Source organism: Gouania willdenowi, chromosome 22 (genome assembly GCF_900634775.1).
Source record: "Gouania willdenowi chromosome 22, fGouWil2.1, whole genome shotgun sequence".
NCBI lineage: Eukaryota > Metazoa > Chordata > Actinopteri > Blenniiformes > Gobiesocidae > Gouania > Gouania willdenowi.
In genome coordinates, this window is record NC_041065.1 from 17,476,619 (window position 1) to 17,492,786 (window position 16,168).

At 40.4% G+C, this 16,168-nt stretch overlaps 1 protein-coding gene across 1 annotated transcript in view; it reads left to right on the forward strand.

Annotated features, from left to right (window-relative positions):
* Positions 1 to 16,168, forward strand: part of atrn (attractin) — a 174,846-nt gene that overhangs the window by 47,909 nt on the left and 110,769 nt on the right. Inside the window, exons 11-17 of the mRNA XM_028437841.1 lie at positions 3,526 to 3,610; positions 7,950 to 8,164; positions 8,776 to 8,897; positions 9,996 to 10,134; positions 11,256 to 11,437; positions 12,367 to 12,586; positions 15,243 to 15,428. Coding sequence (XP_028293642.1) covers positions 3,526 to 3,610; positions 7,950 to 8,164; positions 8,776 to 8,897; positions 9,996 to 10,134; positions 11,256 to 11,437; positions 12,367 to 12,586; positions 15,243 to 15,428 — 1,149 coding nt within the window. The remainder of the gene's footprint in view (positions 1 to 3,525; positions 3,611 to 7,949; positions 8,165 to 8,775; positions 8,898 to 9,995; positions 10,135 to 11,255; positions 11,438 to 12,366; positions 12,587 to 15,242; positions 15,429 to 16,168) is intronic.

Consider the following 16,168-nt stretch of genomic DNA (forward strand, 5'->3'; position numbering starts at 1 on the left):
AGATGAACTTATCTGAAACAGACCTGTGGTGAGATGTATGTAGAGCTCCCCATTTCTATTTCGTTATTGTTTCATTGGCTTTTCTTAATTAGTTGTTACTACTGGCTATTAAATGTCCTGTAATTGTGCCAAACATGCCTAATAGGGTTTAGTTTAGTCTTTATTTGAAGGGACAAATGCATAGAGACATAAAGATCATAAAAGACAAAGATGTTCTCCACCAGAGTATAGCTAAACCGCTCGTTTCCATCTGTAACTATTGTTCATGATTTTATATTTCTAGGCCAAAGTTATCTGATTTCTTATATCTTATTTGTAACATGCTGAAAACTAGTGAAATTTGACCCGTGGTGGGCTGTGTGTGAATTCCCACCTTGTCATTAAAAGTGGATCAGTGTACCAGTGTAGGGACTTCTCAGACCCCAGCAATACTCTTGGACTTATGGAATTGAAAGCACATGTTATTACACTTAACAAGCATCTGAAGTGTGAGTCTGTAGCTCAGATCGAACACCATGTTTGATGGTTGTGTTGTCACAGTCGTCCAAAGCTTGACGTTCTGTCTGCAGAAGCTTCACATCATATCAAAAGTCAGTTTCTGTAAAAATCAGGATTAGCAGATACTCAAAACCTACAAAATTAGAACAGGAGCGAAAAATGGTAATTGTCCGTGTCTTCCTGCTCCAACACACCTGAATGTAATGATGGTGTCATCATACAGTAACCAACAGGACAGAGACCCTTAAGGACCAGACTTGGGCACCGTGCTTTGGACATTAGGTCATTTAATTCAATTTAAATAAGCTTTTTTTACATAGCGCATATTATAACAATAGTCATTTCCAAGCGCTTATCGAAATCTAAAATTCTTAAGAAAAAACACAGCAAATCCGCATGAGCATTGATCAGCTACAGAGGGTGGAAAAGAGATCTCCAGCATTTCAGGGCCTATCAGACATACATTAAGAAATACAGAAATAATCATTTTAACAGGATAGAGAGATAGAACATCTGAGTGTCCCAGACTAGTTGAGCCGTGAACCACAGATCAAGAACAACCATCTCTGGCGTCAAGACACCTGAGAGAAGGGTGAGGAGAAGGCACAGACTGCAAAAAAAACATAATACAGTGTTAGCAGGAAAACACCAGGTGGTAGAGCATTGGACCATGTGACCATGTCACCAATGAACTCCAGGATTTAAACTTGCAAAGATAAAGTTGTAGTTAGTACTTAGTAAAGTTAAATACTGCTGAACGTGATAAAGTTTTATTAATAAATGAACCATCTTTAAATGTTTATTTTCACAAAAACATTGTGACAAATGTTTTTAAATTCTGCAGATTTGGTTTATGGGTTGTGGTATATTATTTATAATAATATGATATCAATAAGATTTTTTATTTTTTTTTTAAACGCAAGGTGCATTTTATGAATTTGCATATTTTTAAGATTAGTTAAAAGTAGTTTGTTGTAGCTTGTAAAATAGCAACATGGGGATTCTCTATGAAGTGTGGAAAATGAAAGAGTTGACTAAATTAGGAGAAATAAAGTGTTGCATGTTGAAACTTAAACATTTTTATGTGCCTGCGAGCCTTCCTTATTATCTTAGCCTCTGATTAAAGTACAACCGTGAAAATGTAGCATTTAAGAATCTCTTTTCTGTCTGGTTGTCTTTTGGACTATACAGTACCTATGGAGTAGCTCACAGTTTCAGAAAGGTTGGTGACCACTGCGCTAGACTATGTGTGAGTGGAATGATGATGAGTGTGGGCTGGCATGGACATCAGTAGATGATAGAACCCCGTCACGACTTAGTCCTCTAACAGGTGCTGTCCAGAAAGACTGTGTAGATGGAATGCCCCTGACAGGCAAGGTAAAAAGGTTTAGACAAATGAAAACCCTTTTGATCTGCAGGTAGGACAACCCTGAAAGACTGTCTACATCCCATGTAAGCTACCCGCGTGTCCAACACAATCCAGACCTTCCTTCATTTATTTATTTGTTTATTTGGAGAGGACAGTGCACCCATCTCCATTTTTTCTAAGAACCCAAAACATACTATTTGAGGTTTATTTTCCCAAACTCGCCTGTTTTCCAGAGTTTTAGCCTCTGAAAAGTCACTTTCTGAGCAACTCTACACAAACGGGCTGATTTGCGGCCTACTTATGAATATTCATGAGTGGGCGTGTCTATAGAAGAGACACTGGCTTCCTCCTTCCCGCATGGTGACATAGGGCCAGAGGACAGCCCGCCCTCCTCCCACCCACTCCTTAGCCAAGCTTATGCTGCTTTATAAACACGAGACAGAGCGTGGGGGCGGGGCTTTCGCTGGTACATACATAAACTGTAGAAAATACATACATACCACTGCGTGGAGGACGCTGAAATGCTCACCTTCGTGGGCGTGTCTGCTTACATGTCAATCACGGCAGAGAGCTTCCTGGAGGCGTGGCTTCTCCAGCTCAGTACCGCGTCAAATTCGTCATGAAAGTGGGAACACGTCATCAAATTGGAGCGAGGTGTTTGGGCTCACCCTGCAGTAAGAAAGGAGCAAATCACCCTCTAACGATTGAGGGAATCAATGAATAAAACACTCAGCATGTGTATGAAGCCCTAATAGCACTTTATCATGTTTAAAGCACAGAAAAGTTGATTTAGTTTAACATGGACCCTTTAATGAACACCAGTGCAATACTTCATGTAAATGTGCCAGATTTAGCCACAAGCTTTTTCTATCCATAGTCCTCATACATTTAAAACAATGACAACACACAGTCATAGACATGATATATACAACCAACCAATCAATTTCTTATTGAAAAAAAACAAACTTGTATAGATAATTACATGACTGATTTGCTTTTAACCCTTTTTCAGCTCTATTTTTAAAAGCTGTTAATGTAGAACAGTATGTAACAGTGATTGTGCATCTGTTTACAGAAATGGTTTTGTCCAGTGGTGGTGAATCTGAATGGTACCTCGCGGTCCTATTTAGTGGCTGATCTCGCTGTCAGATTGCTATCTTTTCGTCTTATATATTCTTCCAATGGAGGGGGAGGGGCAAACCATGGAGAGATCTATAGATGAGGCAAGCATGTTTGAAAATTCTAAATTTGTTAAAACTCAAAAGATGACATTTCTCTGAAATTAGGCAAAGGTGATAAGAATTGGGTTTTTTGGCAAAAACGTTGATGGCTTGTTCATACAACTGTTGTACAGGTTTTAGTGCAGTGTAGTTAGCAAATGACCAAACAGTAAAACAGTACTCGGTGTGAGACAGGATCATACAATGAAGGTTTGATTTAGCAGCAGCAGTGGAAATAAAGGGCCTGATTCCTGCCCTCCAGCTTCCAGCGTCTTGGTGAAGGACGCTGCTCCCACTGTGCTGATTGACACGAGGAGATGAGCTGTTAAAGGCCTGGATAACCACCCAAGGCGTGGACGTGCCACTGCCGAGGACACGTACCATTAACACCAGAGTTCAGGTGACGTGTTTGACCTTCACGTCTCCTTGTCATTGCAGCGTGTGACGAGTGGACGGCGCTGCCCCGGCCGGACCTCTATCATGACGTAAACCGCTTTGGACACTCGGCAGTCTTCAGCGACAGGTAATCCATCACTGGGGGCGGAGTTAGCATCCCTCTATGTCTTTGAGAGGAGATGTTCAGAAATGAGTGAAAATGTATGATTTTTCTTTCTACTTTGTCTCTGGAGTGTATGTGAGCGTGTGACAGGTTCTCCTTCCGCAGGGACACACACACACACACACACACACACACACACACTCTCTGAATTATAGACTACCGCTATTAAAAGTAAGGCTGTCATGGAAAATATCAGTCCTCACAGTCCTCAGCTTTAGGCAGGAGAAGGTTTTTCCTCTGTCACTTTCACTGATGATGATGATGATGATGTTGATGGTGCATCTCAGCTTTCCTTTTGGGAAATCAGGGTTCAACACACACACACACACAGTAACACACAAACACACACACAGTCTGCAGAGACAGATAGGGGAGAAAGTATATTAAACTAAACCTGGATATCGACCGTTCGAGGGGAAGAAACGATAGAAAATGAAAAGTGAAGCTCGTCACTTTAAAGAGTGTGTGATACTTTACAGTGCGTTTCCTGATAAATACACCTTCATTTCAAACACTGCTACAGTGCTACACCATATACACACACGACGACTACAAATGCACACAAAAGTGACAAAGAAAATATACAAAATGGCAGCAAAAATACATAAAAGAACGAAAATATGCAAATGACTCCAAAAACACGCAAAACGACAACAAAAATACACAAAACTCACGATAAACAAAATGACAACTAAAGTACACAAGACAAGTCCGACACACAAAACGACAATTAAAAATACACTGAATGACTGAAAATGAATGACTCATAACATGCACAAAAGAAAGAAAAACACAGTAAATGAGTCTAATACACAAAGGGCAACACAAATACTCAAGATAGCTACAAGTATACAGTAGAATAACACAAAACGACAACAACAATTCTGTGTTTTATCTTGTATTAATGCTCGAATCGGTCATTGTTCTAAATGCTGACATGAGTTTTTATAATATCGCCCTTGGATCAGATACAATTACATGTTTCTGCCCCCTGCTGTGATAAAAGTTGCTCATGTCAGTGTTAAAAGAATCAGAGTCTGGTACGTTAATAGATTCCCACACCCTGTGCAGGCTTGCACACAGGACTATCGGATTAAATCATTAATAAATGATCAAATTGATTGGTTACAGTGGTTGTTTTATAAATTAAAATGGTAAAGAGCTGAATGAAGCAGCTTTAAGTGACAAACACAATGTGGTTGTAAAAAAAAGTCCCTTTGGAAAATGATCCTTTGTGTGCTAATACGTGACATTTCATTATTAGCCCTAGCTATAAATAGACGGTGACGGCGATTGGTGCTCGCACCAGAAGCGATGACTCATCATTGGTTAGCATTTTCCGCACCGCCAGCAAAGCCGGGCTTAGCTACTCTTGTTAAATAATGCATCCCGTTGTAGCATAGCATCAAATATGTACATGAATCACCAGCTCCATTGGAGCTCATGTTTAACAACTGCTCCTCTTCCACGCAGCAATTAGCTTGCGTGTGTGTGCGTGTGTGTGCGCGTGTGTGCGTGCGCGGGTGTGTGCGTGCCCGCTGATCAAATGCAACATGTTCCAGATCTAGTGTGCAGCAATGATGGCAGTAGCAGAGCTCTGAATCAGTGCTGGAAGAAGAGGCTCAATATTTAGAGAGATGATAAAGTGCATTCTGGGAAAGATTGGCATTTTCAGAAATGAGACGTGAGGTTATTTAAGCGAAAGAAGACTGCCAGTTCAGATGGGAATGTATAGGGAGCGCCATGCAGAGGGTGACGGTCCTTAAAACTATAAGCGTCAAACCGAGCCGATAAAAACTTCTTTGGTTTTTTTTAAATGCAAGAAGACATTTTAAATAAGATGTGAAGCATTCAGTTATTTACACCTGGAACTGAACATGGTAATAGACCTATTGATGAATTTATTCCTTGTGACCATTTTGGATGCTCCGACGGGCCGGAATTGGCTTGCTCGCCTCGAGTTTGACATACCTGGTTTAAGCAGAAGGTGAGAAATCGGCAGGTGAAGGAAACTTACTTCATCAATAGTCACATGGAAATGAAAAAAACAAAAAAAACAAATACCTACTGCAATTAAATAAAAAGAACTTTCTGAAACTATAGTGCCGGTTTAAAGCTCGTTAGTCAGGTACACCCTGGACAGGGCACCAGTCCATCGCAGGTTAAACTCACACTCCTATTCACTCCTGCGGTAATCTAGAGACTCCATTAAACCCAACATACATGTTTTTGTTTGGTGGTAGGAAACACAGGCATGCATGTACTGTGTGTGTGTGTGTATATATATATATATATATATATATGTGTGTGTGTGTGTGTGTAGTTAGGGCTGGGCAAAAAATTGATTTCATTGAATTTGTAGATAAAAATGATTTTTATTTTGCAAATTCGAGTTTTTCTCACCACAGTTTTTTCGGACTTTTTCGCTTTCCGATGTGAGCCAGTCCCCTCTATGTTTACATGTGTTTACCCTTTGAGTAGGCTATATGTGTGCCACAAGCGTGTTCAATTTTTTTTTCTCACTATACTGAGGGAAGAGTTTATTATGTTTTTAATTGTAATGTTATATTATAAAATATGTAGTTATCTGATTTCTTAATCAGAAAATTTAAGCTACTGTGAAGTTGCTGTTGCACTTTTGCTTAAACCTGGGTTAAAGCTTGAAATTGTTGATTGACAGAGCCTCATTTACTTTTGATTTTGGGATTGTTCTATGCATTTTAACTCTTGAGGACAATCACAACAATGAAGTTGCACTTTTGACAATATATCTGATGTCTGCAGTCATTTTTAAGTGCATTAAAATCGAAAATCGAATCGAAACTCAAATTTTTCTTTAAAAGAATCAGAGATTTTTTTTTTTTTTTGGCAAAATCGCCCAGCCCTATATGTAGTATAGAAAATTGAGGACAATAAAATGTAAACATTTGAACACCCAACTGTCAACCTCAGCATCACACTTTCTCTCCCCCGTCATTCTCTTTTGGTCCTCCAGCAGCTTCCACTGCAGCCTTCTAATCCTCCCATGGTGGAGAGGTATTTGCTGTCAGGGCCTTCAAAGTCTTTTACAAGTTTCCTTCCTTGCTATGTGATTATCCTTAAATCTTTTTTCTAAAACTCTGTTGTTAAAACCTGCAAATAATCCGTCCTAATACGTCCCTTTGCCGTCCTTCATCCTTTGTTTACTGATAATGACTCACATTTAAATGCAAAAAGGAAGAAAAGAGAAGCCAGATCTGCACCCTGCAGGCTGGGGATGAGGAGATGTATTTAGTGTTCGTGCTTGCTTCAATGTTTCCAAATATACAATACCTACATATTTTAGGGTGGAAGATGGCTGAAGGACGTCCTCCTTCAGGTCAGACCAGAGGAATTATCCATCCTCTATATATATATATACTCAAACCTGACACTAGCATCACAAATGTGAGTGTGATGGCTGTGATCATTGACTCACACAGCAGGAGGGCCTCTCAGGTCCACCTCGACAGGCAGAGAGCACTTGTTGGGGATTTGGCAGCTTTACAAAGTGGTTAGAGATTAAAGTAGAACTAAGTAACTTGCGCTTAGCGCTCCCCCTAAAGGACCCTTTTGGTTATGTCACTGTCGTAAACACTCCACACCCCCCGCCCCCTGCCCCACCCCACAGCTGGAAGACGGTAGCAACTGATGACTAAAAGATCGTAATACAACAGTGACACTTTCACACATACTGTATAGTCCCATGTGACCATGTGAACAGTATGAGGAAGAGAGACAAGTAAAATAAATGAATGATGTGGGAGTAATATGGAAAATGTGTGTGATGTGTAGATGGATAGATGGATGGATATTTGTGTGTGTGCTGCCTGATGGAGCGCTGGGTGTGTGTGTGTGTGTGCCTGTTGCCGGTAACGACAGTGTGTGATTGCTGAGCTGTCACTGCATGGAGTTACTCCGTTCCTCAAACAAAGGTCTTCTCTGCCTTTTTTCTGCTGGCTCTGCCTTTATATAAGTTCGAGAAAAGTATGTAGACAACTGTGTGCAGCCATGGGGTTGGTCATAATCTAGCATTAGTTTGTATTGGGCTGCCGTAAAGCAGGATGTCTTGCCACCGGGTCGGAGGCAGGGAAAGTTGAAAGTGTTGTTTTCTGGCGAGAGACAGCAGGGGTAGATGAAAGACCCCCCAATCACCCCATACACACTTGTATTACCCTCAGAGGGACTACAAGAAGGATTTATTAAGGTGAAAAAGTTACTTAGTTCTGCTTTAAAGTGCAGGATGAAACTGAGGTGGGATCTCTCTTTGTTGTCCTCCTTCCAGTGGGATGTACGTCTTTGGCGGCTTCAACAGCCTGTTACTCAGTGATGTGCTGGCCTACACCTCACCCAGCTGCTCGGCCTTCACCAGCTCAGCGTCCTGTGGCCAGGCGTGGCCTGGGATCCAATGCATCTGGAACGACACGCAGAAGGCCTGCCTGCCCTGGGATGCAGGCTCTGACCTGCTACAGCTTCCTGCCTCCTGCACCACCAGATCATGTAGGTGGATATGATAGGATAAGGTAGGGTAGGATAAGGATAGTCAGGATAAGAATAAGATATGCTTGTGTAGGATTGATAAGCTCATGTAGAATAAGATAAGCTTAGGTAGGATAGGACAGTATAAGAATAAGATAATCTTAATGGGATGGTATAAGAAAGTCTATGGTTGGATGTAATAGAATAAGATAGGATAATATAACATTATCAGATATGGTAAGAATAGCTAGGACAGGAATGGATACTTAAGGATAATTAAAGATTGGATGTGATAAGGTAAGACTGAACTAATAGTACAATGTTAAAGTTCTGTGAACGTTTGACACTAATGTACATTCACAAACAACAGCTCAGTGCAAAAATATAAATTTACAAAGAAATGATACGAAAGGAAGAAAAATATTTAAAAACAATAATGTAATAGAAAATCAACAGTATTCTCTTTAGGATTGGACTTTGGGATAATTGACTGTGTGCTTGCTTATTGAAAAGTCTAGTATTAAAGAAAAACAAATAATGCACAATATGCAGACATGAAATGCTTCAATAATGGCATAGTTGGAACATTGCAGTTCATCACTGATTAAACTGATATGTTATTATTTGAACAGACACAGACAGTGAGAGATGTGACCAGTACACCGACTGCTTCAGCTGCACCGCCAACACCAACGGGTGCCAGTGGTGTTCAGTCCAGTGTGTTTCACTGGGAAGTAACTGCACCACAGCAGCGGTAGGAAGACCAGGACACTTCCTCCTCATTTTTCTGCATGATGCATCCGTTCAGGATCCAAATAATATTCAACCCAAATAGATCAAATATTAGTTATCCCACACTGTTCAGTATTTATTTGTTTTTTTTTTTTAACCTTCATCGTTTTTTTTTTGTTTTGTGTGTTTTTTTGATTACTTTTTTTGTGCATTCCCACATTGTTTCCCCCCTGTTCGTTTCCTTCCTTTTGTCCTCCTTTCTTTTCTTCATGCCCTTTATTGCCCACCTTTTTTTTGGGGGTCAATTTTCTTATTGATTATTTTTTTCATTTCCTTCCTTACTTCCTCCCTCTGCTCTTTCCTTCTTACCAATCTCCCTACTTACTTATTTCCTTGATTTTGTTCTCTTATTCTTTCTCTATTTCTGTCTTCATTGTTTTTTGGTTGGTTTTATTCTTCTAAAGTCCATCCTTCCCTGCTTCATTCATTCCTTGACTTCCTCCATTTCCTCTTTTCTTCCTTCCTTCAAACCCCCTTAATTGTTTTTTTCTTCCTTCTTCTCTCCTTTTTCTCTATTTTTACTGTTATTTTTTAAAACCCTTTCTCTCTTACTTCCTCCCTTTTTCCATTTTTTTTCCCCATCCTCTTTAGCAGGGCCGGCTCTGGGTGTAGGCGAACCAGGCAGTCGCCTTGGGCGCCATCTGCTGGAGGGGCGCAAAAATGTAATGTAAATGTAAAGTGAAGTTTAAAAAAATTAAAATAAATAAAATACAAATAATACATTTCAACCCATCCTTTGCATTTACTTAACACATTTTCTTTTAAATAAATAATAAAAAAGAATAGAAAAGCTCAATATGGAAAATCATATGTGCTGACCCGCCAATGTCTACTCTCGTCATGTTATCCAGAGCCGGCCCTGCCCTTTACTTACGTCCTCCTTAATATCTTTTTTCATTTTATTTTTTAAACCCTTCCTTCATCATAGGCCTGACCCTCTGTATCTTTAATAAAGAGCAATTAGTGTCTGACTTCTTCTAAAGATCATCACAAATGTTTTATGAGCCTTTGAAGCCTGCAGGTCCTTCCTGATGGCTTTGAAACTGTTTCCTGCTCTCAGGGCTCCATCGCAGAGTTTGATTTGTGCCCCAAAGACAACCCGTCATACGTTTGCAACAAGAAAACCAGCTGCAAGAGCTGCGCCGTGGACCAGAACTGTCAGTGGGAGGGTCGCAACCAGGAGTGCATTTCTCTGCCAGGTGAGACGGGAGCTGTCCAACATCATCACACACAAACACATTCAAACTGCTCACTATAGCATTTGATTTGATTTTTTTTTTTTTTTTTTACTTGTTTTTATTTATTATTTATTTATTTATTATATATAATCAAACAGTACAAATGACATCATACATACAGTATATTAAACATTATTCATCGAGTACAGTCAGTGTCCTTTTTTCAGTTTTTCCATATTTCTAATATGCAAATGTACAAATGCAAACACAACAGCATGTTGGTCAATAACAAAGATGTGTGTAGAAAAAAATTAAGTGGATTGAAGAACAGTAAATATGCATCCAGTTGAAATATATGTGAGGATTGGAGACCATTTCTCCATAAATTGTTCAGTGCTTGTCTGCAGTCTTGCAGTTACATTATCTGCTCAATTTGTTTTTCCACTGAGTAACAGTGGGGGGCTGTGGTTTTAACTAGGAAACACTGATCATTTTCCTGGTGATTAGAAGTAATATTTTCAGTAGACCAAATTTTTATTTTGACCTAATATTGTGATGAAAAATTCCCAGTATAATAAAAGCTAGCACCAAAGGGATTTGAATACATAAATAATACATTTTGAAATTTTGCATTTTGCATTCCAGTAATTCCTACCAAGCCACACCCCCTCTCACTATAGAGTATCTATTCATCCTGCAGTTGGGAAATTTACCGTCATGACAGCTCAAAGTACAATAAAAAAGACAACACAAGGCAACACACAGAAAACCTAAAAAACACCTGAAAAATAGTGCAATGAAGATAAATTAAACAATATAATAATAGACGATATGTATAAATATGAATATAAATAGAAAAAAAACAATAGAAAAAGTGTAAAGAATACAGATATTTACATATTTACAGACAGTTGAAGTAAAGATTCCTCTGACTGTTTTATTGTAAAAGCATAGAAGCATATACTGTGTAAATATATATATATGTATATAGCATATTAAATGTTCTAATTTCCATCAATCATTCAGAGTCAGACTCTCATAGTTGCATCACAAAAACAAATCAGTCACTACATTCTAACCAAACTATCTGCATATCAGAAAGCAAACCCTAAAAACCGATGTGTCCGTTGTTTGCGCTCCAGAAAACGTTTGCGGTGAAAGCTGGCACCTGGTTGGAAACTCCTGCCTGAAGTTCATCACGGCCAAGGACTCGTACGACAACGCCAAGCTGGCGTGCCGGAGTCACAACGCCGTGCTGGCCTCGCTGACCACGCAGAAGAAGGTGGACTTTGTCCTGAAAGAGCTGCAGATTATGAGTGTGGTGGTAAGAGAGAAACAGCAATACAGTGTTAGAGTTAAGATAAACATCCTCACTTTAGTGAGCGAAACTCCAAGTCCATTGCCTCAGCTAACACTAGACCTACTCCATTGCTTGCATAGAGTAAAACATGGTGGTGTTTTGTCACATTTCCTGGTTTGCAGTGACATTTGAAAGCACTTCACTGCCCCCGTGTGTGTTGGTTGTGTCTAAATCTTTTAGTCTCCATGCCTGTGAGAAAACCCTAAAAGCTCTCAGAGGACACTTGATGTCATGTTCAGCTCAAAATAATAAAACGTGTCCCTACAAAGAGACGCCAAGTGGTGAATTCAAGCTTTGAAGCACCTTAAAACCTCAACCATGGACAGAAATCATTAGCGTTTGCCGGCTCCGTTGGTAAATTACAGCCGATATGTGAGCTCCATGTGTGCTGTGCTTTATCGACGGTGTGAGTGCCTCAAAGAGAGGGAGGTAAATCCTGATACTACAGTAATTTGCGAGCGATTGAGCTCTTTGTTTACCACCAGCACAGAGAGGCAGCTATTGATTAGAGATGAGTTCGATTACGGCGTCAGGCGATGGAAACCTGCTTTTACTGCTCCTTTGTCAGCGTGCAGGAGTTCATATCTACTGCTCTGACCTTTTATGCCTTCTCTTACATAAAGTCATTACAAAAGCTGTGTTTTCAGGCCGACAGGATGAGTATCCAGGTATTTATTTGGCGTAGATTTTCTTTGATTAAATGTCACATTTGCTCTCAGGCTTTGTTTTTAGTTGCAGTTTAAAGATGAACGTTGCTTAACACTCCTGCAAAAACACATTTAGTATTTTTCATACAGCTCAAAGGATATAAAATAGAATATAAAAATCAATTTTGCAATATTGCATCAACGCTGCAGCCGTATCCATTCCCCCGCTTTTCTTTCTCTCTGCAGTACAAAGCCACAGTGACGCCCTGGGTGGGGCTGAGGAAGATCAACGTGTCGTACTGGTGCTGGGAGGACATGTCTCCATTCACCAACACCTCCCTCCAGTGGCTGCCGGGCGAGCCCAGCGATGCAGGTTTCTGTGGTTACCTGGCCGAGCCAGCGTCCAGCGGCCTGAAGGCGCAGACCTGCATCAACCCGGTGAACGGCAGCCTGTGCGAACGGCCAGGTGAGCTCGCTCACACACACACACACACACACGCACACACACACACACACACACACACACACACCTCACACGTGTGGACTGGGAGCCCTGTCGGACACCACGTAGAAGCCTTTAATAATGTGGCTTTTTATTTTAATGTATTCCACCAGGAATACCCCCTTTTTACCTATTTTCTTTGGCCATTTTGCAACTTACTTTGTCCCATTTTTGACCCTTTTCATAATATTTTTGACTTTAGCTTCCTTTTGCCAATAAATATAATTTTTTTTCCTCTTTTTTGTCCATTTTTACAAGTTTACTAGTTTGACACTTTTATCCAATTTATGTTTTTTTCATCTAAATAAGCCACCTTTTGCCCAATTAATACTACTTGTTTCCTTTTTCCCTACATTTTGACCTTTTTCACTAGTGTTTGCCAAAGTTGGCCCATTTAAGCTACCTATGGCCATTACATATCACCTGTTTCCTCACTTTTTGCCAATTTTTTTGGCACTCTTGCCTGCTTTTTGCCCATTGTGGTGACTTTTCACCATTTTCGTGCCACGTTTTTGCCACTTTTGGACCATTTTTGCCACCTCTCATTCATTTTTTGTCACTTTACTTAAAGTCCATGTAAAGCAGAAATACATTTGTGTTCTGAGTTTGTCACACCACAGAGACATGTAATTGACCACTGAGCCAAATTTGAGGGTGAAAAAAATCTCTTAAGTACAAATTAGGTCTCAAAATCATGAGCCCCCAGCTCTGAAATGCTGGGGGCGTGTGAGTTAGAGAAGCTGGAACCACGCCCACCTCTGTGTACTGTGCCTATGGGAGAGAGCAGTGTGAAAGCTGCTCCAGCGTTGATACTGCTTCTCCCATTGATTTGCCAAAAGTGCTTGGATCGAACCAAATGATGTGTCAGCGGAAAGGTCTACTCCGGCCGAGTCCGAATATGTGCATCTCTCTCAGGTAGTCAGAACTGCTGTGCAAAAAAGTGCTAATTTCATGTAAATTGTGGCACAAACGGATGCGTTATATTCCCCCAAGCCAGAATATGTGGTTTGTTTTTGGCTAGGGGCCGAATTGCGTCCGCTGGAGGCCGCGGAAGTTTGAAAGTTTCAAACTGTCTTTCTGATATCAAAACATGGCTCTAAGAAAACTTCCTGATCTTAAACAGTAACAAATCAGACACACTTTTGGTCCAAACTCCCTCACCCAAACTGCCTCTGACTTTCACCTCACCATTGATAACTTTACCCTGTGTCCCGCCTCTCATTGCCGTAACCTTGGCATCATTTTTGATAATAACCTTTCCTTCCACCACCATATCAAGCAAATCATGAAAACTGCTTTTTTTCACCTCAAAAACATTTCTCGTCTCCGTCCTTCACTTTCCTTCCCCGCCGCTGAAACTCTAATTCACACCTTTATCACATCCCACCTTGACTACTGCAATAGCATCCTTTTTGGTACAACTTCCACACTCCTAAATAAACTCCAATACATCCAAAACACAGCTGCCCGCCTCCTCACCCACACCCGCTCCCACCCCTGTCCTCCAAAACCTCCACTGGCTCCCCGTTCCTCAGCGCATCGAATTCAAACTCCTCCTTCTCACCCATAAAGCCCTTAATAATCAGGCCCCCTCCTACCTCACTGATCTGCTCCACCCCTACACTCCCTCGCGCAGCCTCTGATGCAAACCTCCTCACTGTCCCCAGGACCTAGCACAGAACCTGGGGGGACAGAGCTTTCTCTGTAGCTGCCCCCACCCTATGGAATTCCCTACCAAGCCACATCCACAACTGCACTGACCTCCAATCCTTCAAATCACTTCTCAGAGCTCACCTGTTTCTCTCAGTTTTTAATGTTTAAACACTTCTTTTCTCTGTCATATTCTCTTCTATCAATGCTCTTGTTGTTTTTAATGCTGTAAAGTGTCTTTGAGTGTCTGGAAAAGCGCTTTTAAATAAAATGTATTATTATTATTATTATTATTATTATTATTATTATTAACACTCCCGGGAGAGTTTGATGCAGATGAATGACTGCTGCTGCTGGATAAACACACACCCTGAAGCGCTGAGACGTACTCACACTCACAATAGCTGCTTAAATAGCGATCCATTTTACTGTAATGTACAGTTTTTTGGCTGAAAACAATAACAGTGTGTGGATAGCAAAAGGAAAGTGCTTTGGTGATCACTGATGTTCCTCAGAGCGAGGCATGCAGGCAAGTCAGCATCTATAGACACGCCCCCACATGAATATGCATAAGCAGACACCAAACAAACCGTTGGTCAGAAAGTGACTTTTCAGAGGCTAAAACTCTGGAAAACAGGCGAGTTTGGGAAAATAATCCTATGTTTTTGGGGTTCTTAGAACAAATGGAGGTGGGTGAAAAATGCATGATATGGGACATTTAAGGAATACATTTATAACCTATTTAATGTGTCTCAAAGAAAGTGGCTGATTTTGCTTTACACGGACTTTAACAAGTCTCCCTCCACTCACTCGTCAACAAAAACACAGTGACGGGAACGACCCACTTTGGGTGGACTGCCCACTGGAACGATGCCCAGTATGCCAGATGGCCCGTCCATCCCTGCCCACACACCTGTGTTTCCTACCAGGTTAATGATGTAATCTCTCCTGTGAATGTTTCTACTTTCAGCCAACCACAGCGCCAAGCAGTGCCGCACCCCGTGTGCCATGCGCTCCACCTGCAGTGAGTGCACCAGCAGCAGCTCGGAGTGCATGTGGTGCAGCAACATGAAGCAGTGCGTGGACTCCAACGCGTACGTGGCTTCCTTCCCCTTCGGACAGTGCATGGAGTGGTACACCATGAACAGCTGTCCACGTAAGTCTGCAGGAATCGGTCCTTATCACGACCATTGATTGCACAGAAAGATTTGAATCAGTCACTTTGAAAGACAGTTTTTTTTTTTATCATGAGATCAATTATAATCACGTAATTGATCATTCGATTTAAAAATCTATTGCTGTCTTCTTTTTTTCCCCTTTTATTTATTGTTGAAGGGATTGATTTCTATCGTGTATTAAACTCATTTGTGTATATGTATCAGTGGACTCATGGGATAAAAAGGGGGACTGTTTGTAAACTACAAATGAGACTGTAATCTCTAATCACACATGAGTAAAAGGTTGATCACAAAATAATAGCAATTAAATTGTAATTAAGTTCAAATAAATTACTTTTTTATTGTAATTGTCATGAAAGTTCTGTAACATTTGTCGTTTATGATTAAACGCAAAACTGGGGAATCATGTTACAGTTCTATGTACAGTTCTACACATATGTAGTCAACAATTGTTAAAATATGTTTCATATCAGGCTTTCCCACGATTTACCATTAAAAAAAAAAACTAAAATAAAACCTAATATTTTCATTGATTGACAAGTTAACCAATAGATAAATAAATTAAATGATAGATATTTGTTTTTAGTGTGTTTTACAGTTGATGTAGGACCCGTTATCATAAGAGATGCTAACAGAAAGCTAACACAAGAGGAAGGTTAACTTTTATTAGGTTATTCAAGAAGTTAAGTAATTGTAATTGAACTTTAGGAATTGCAAA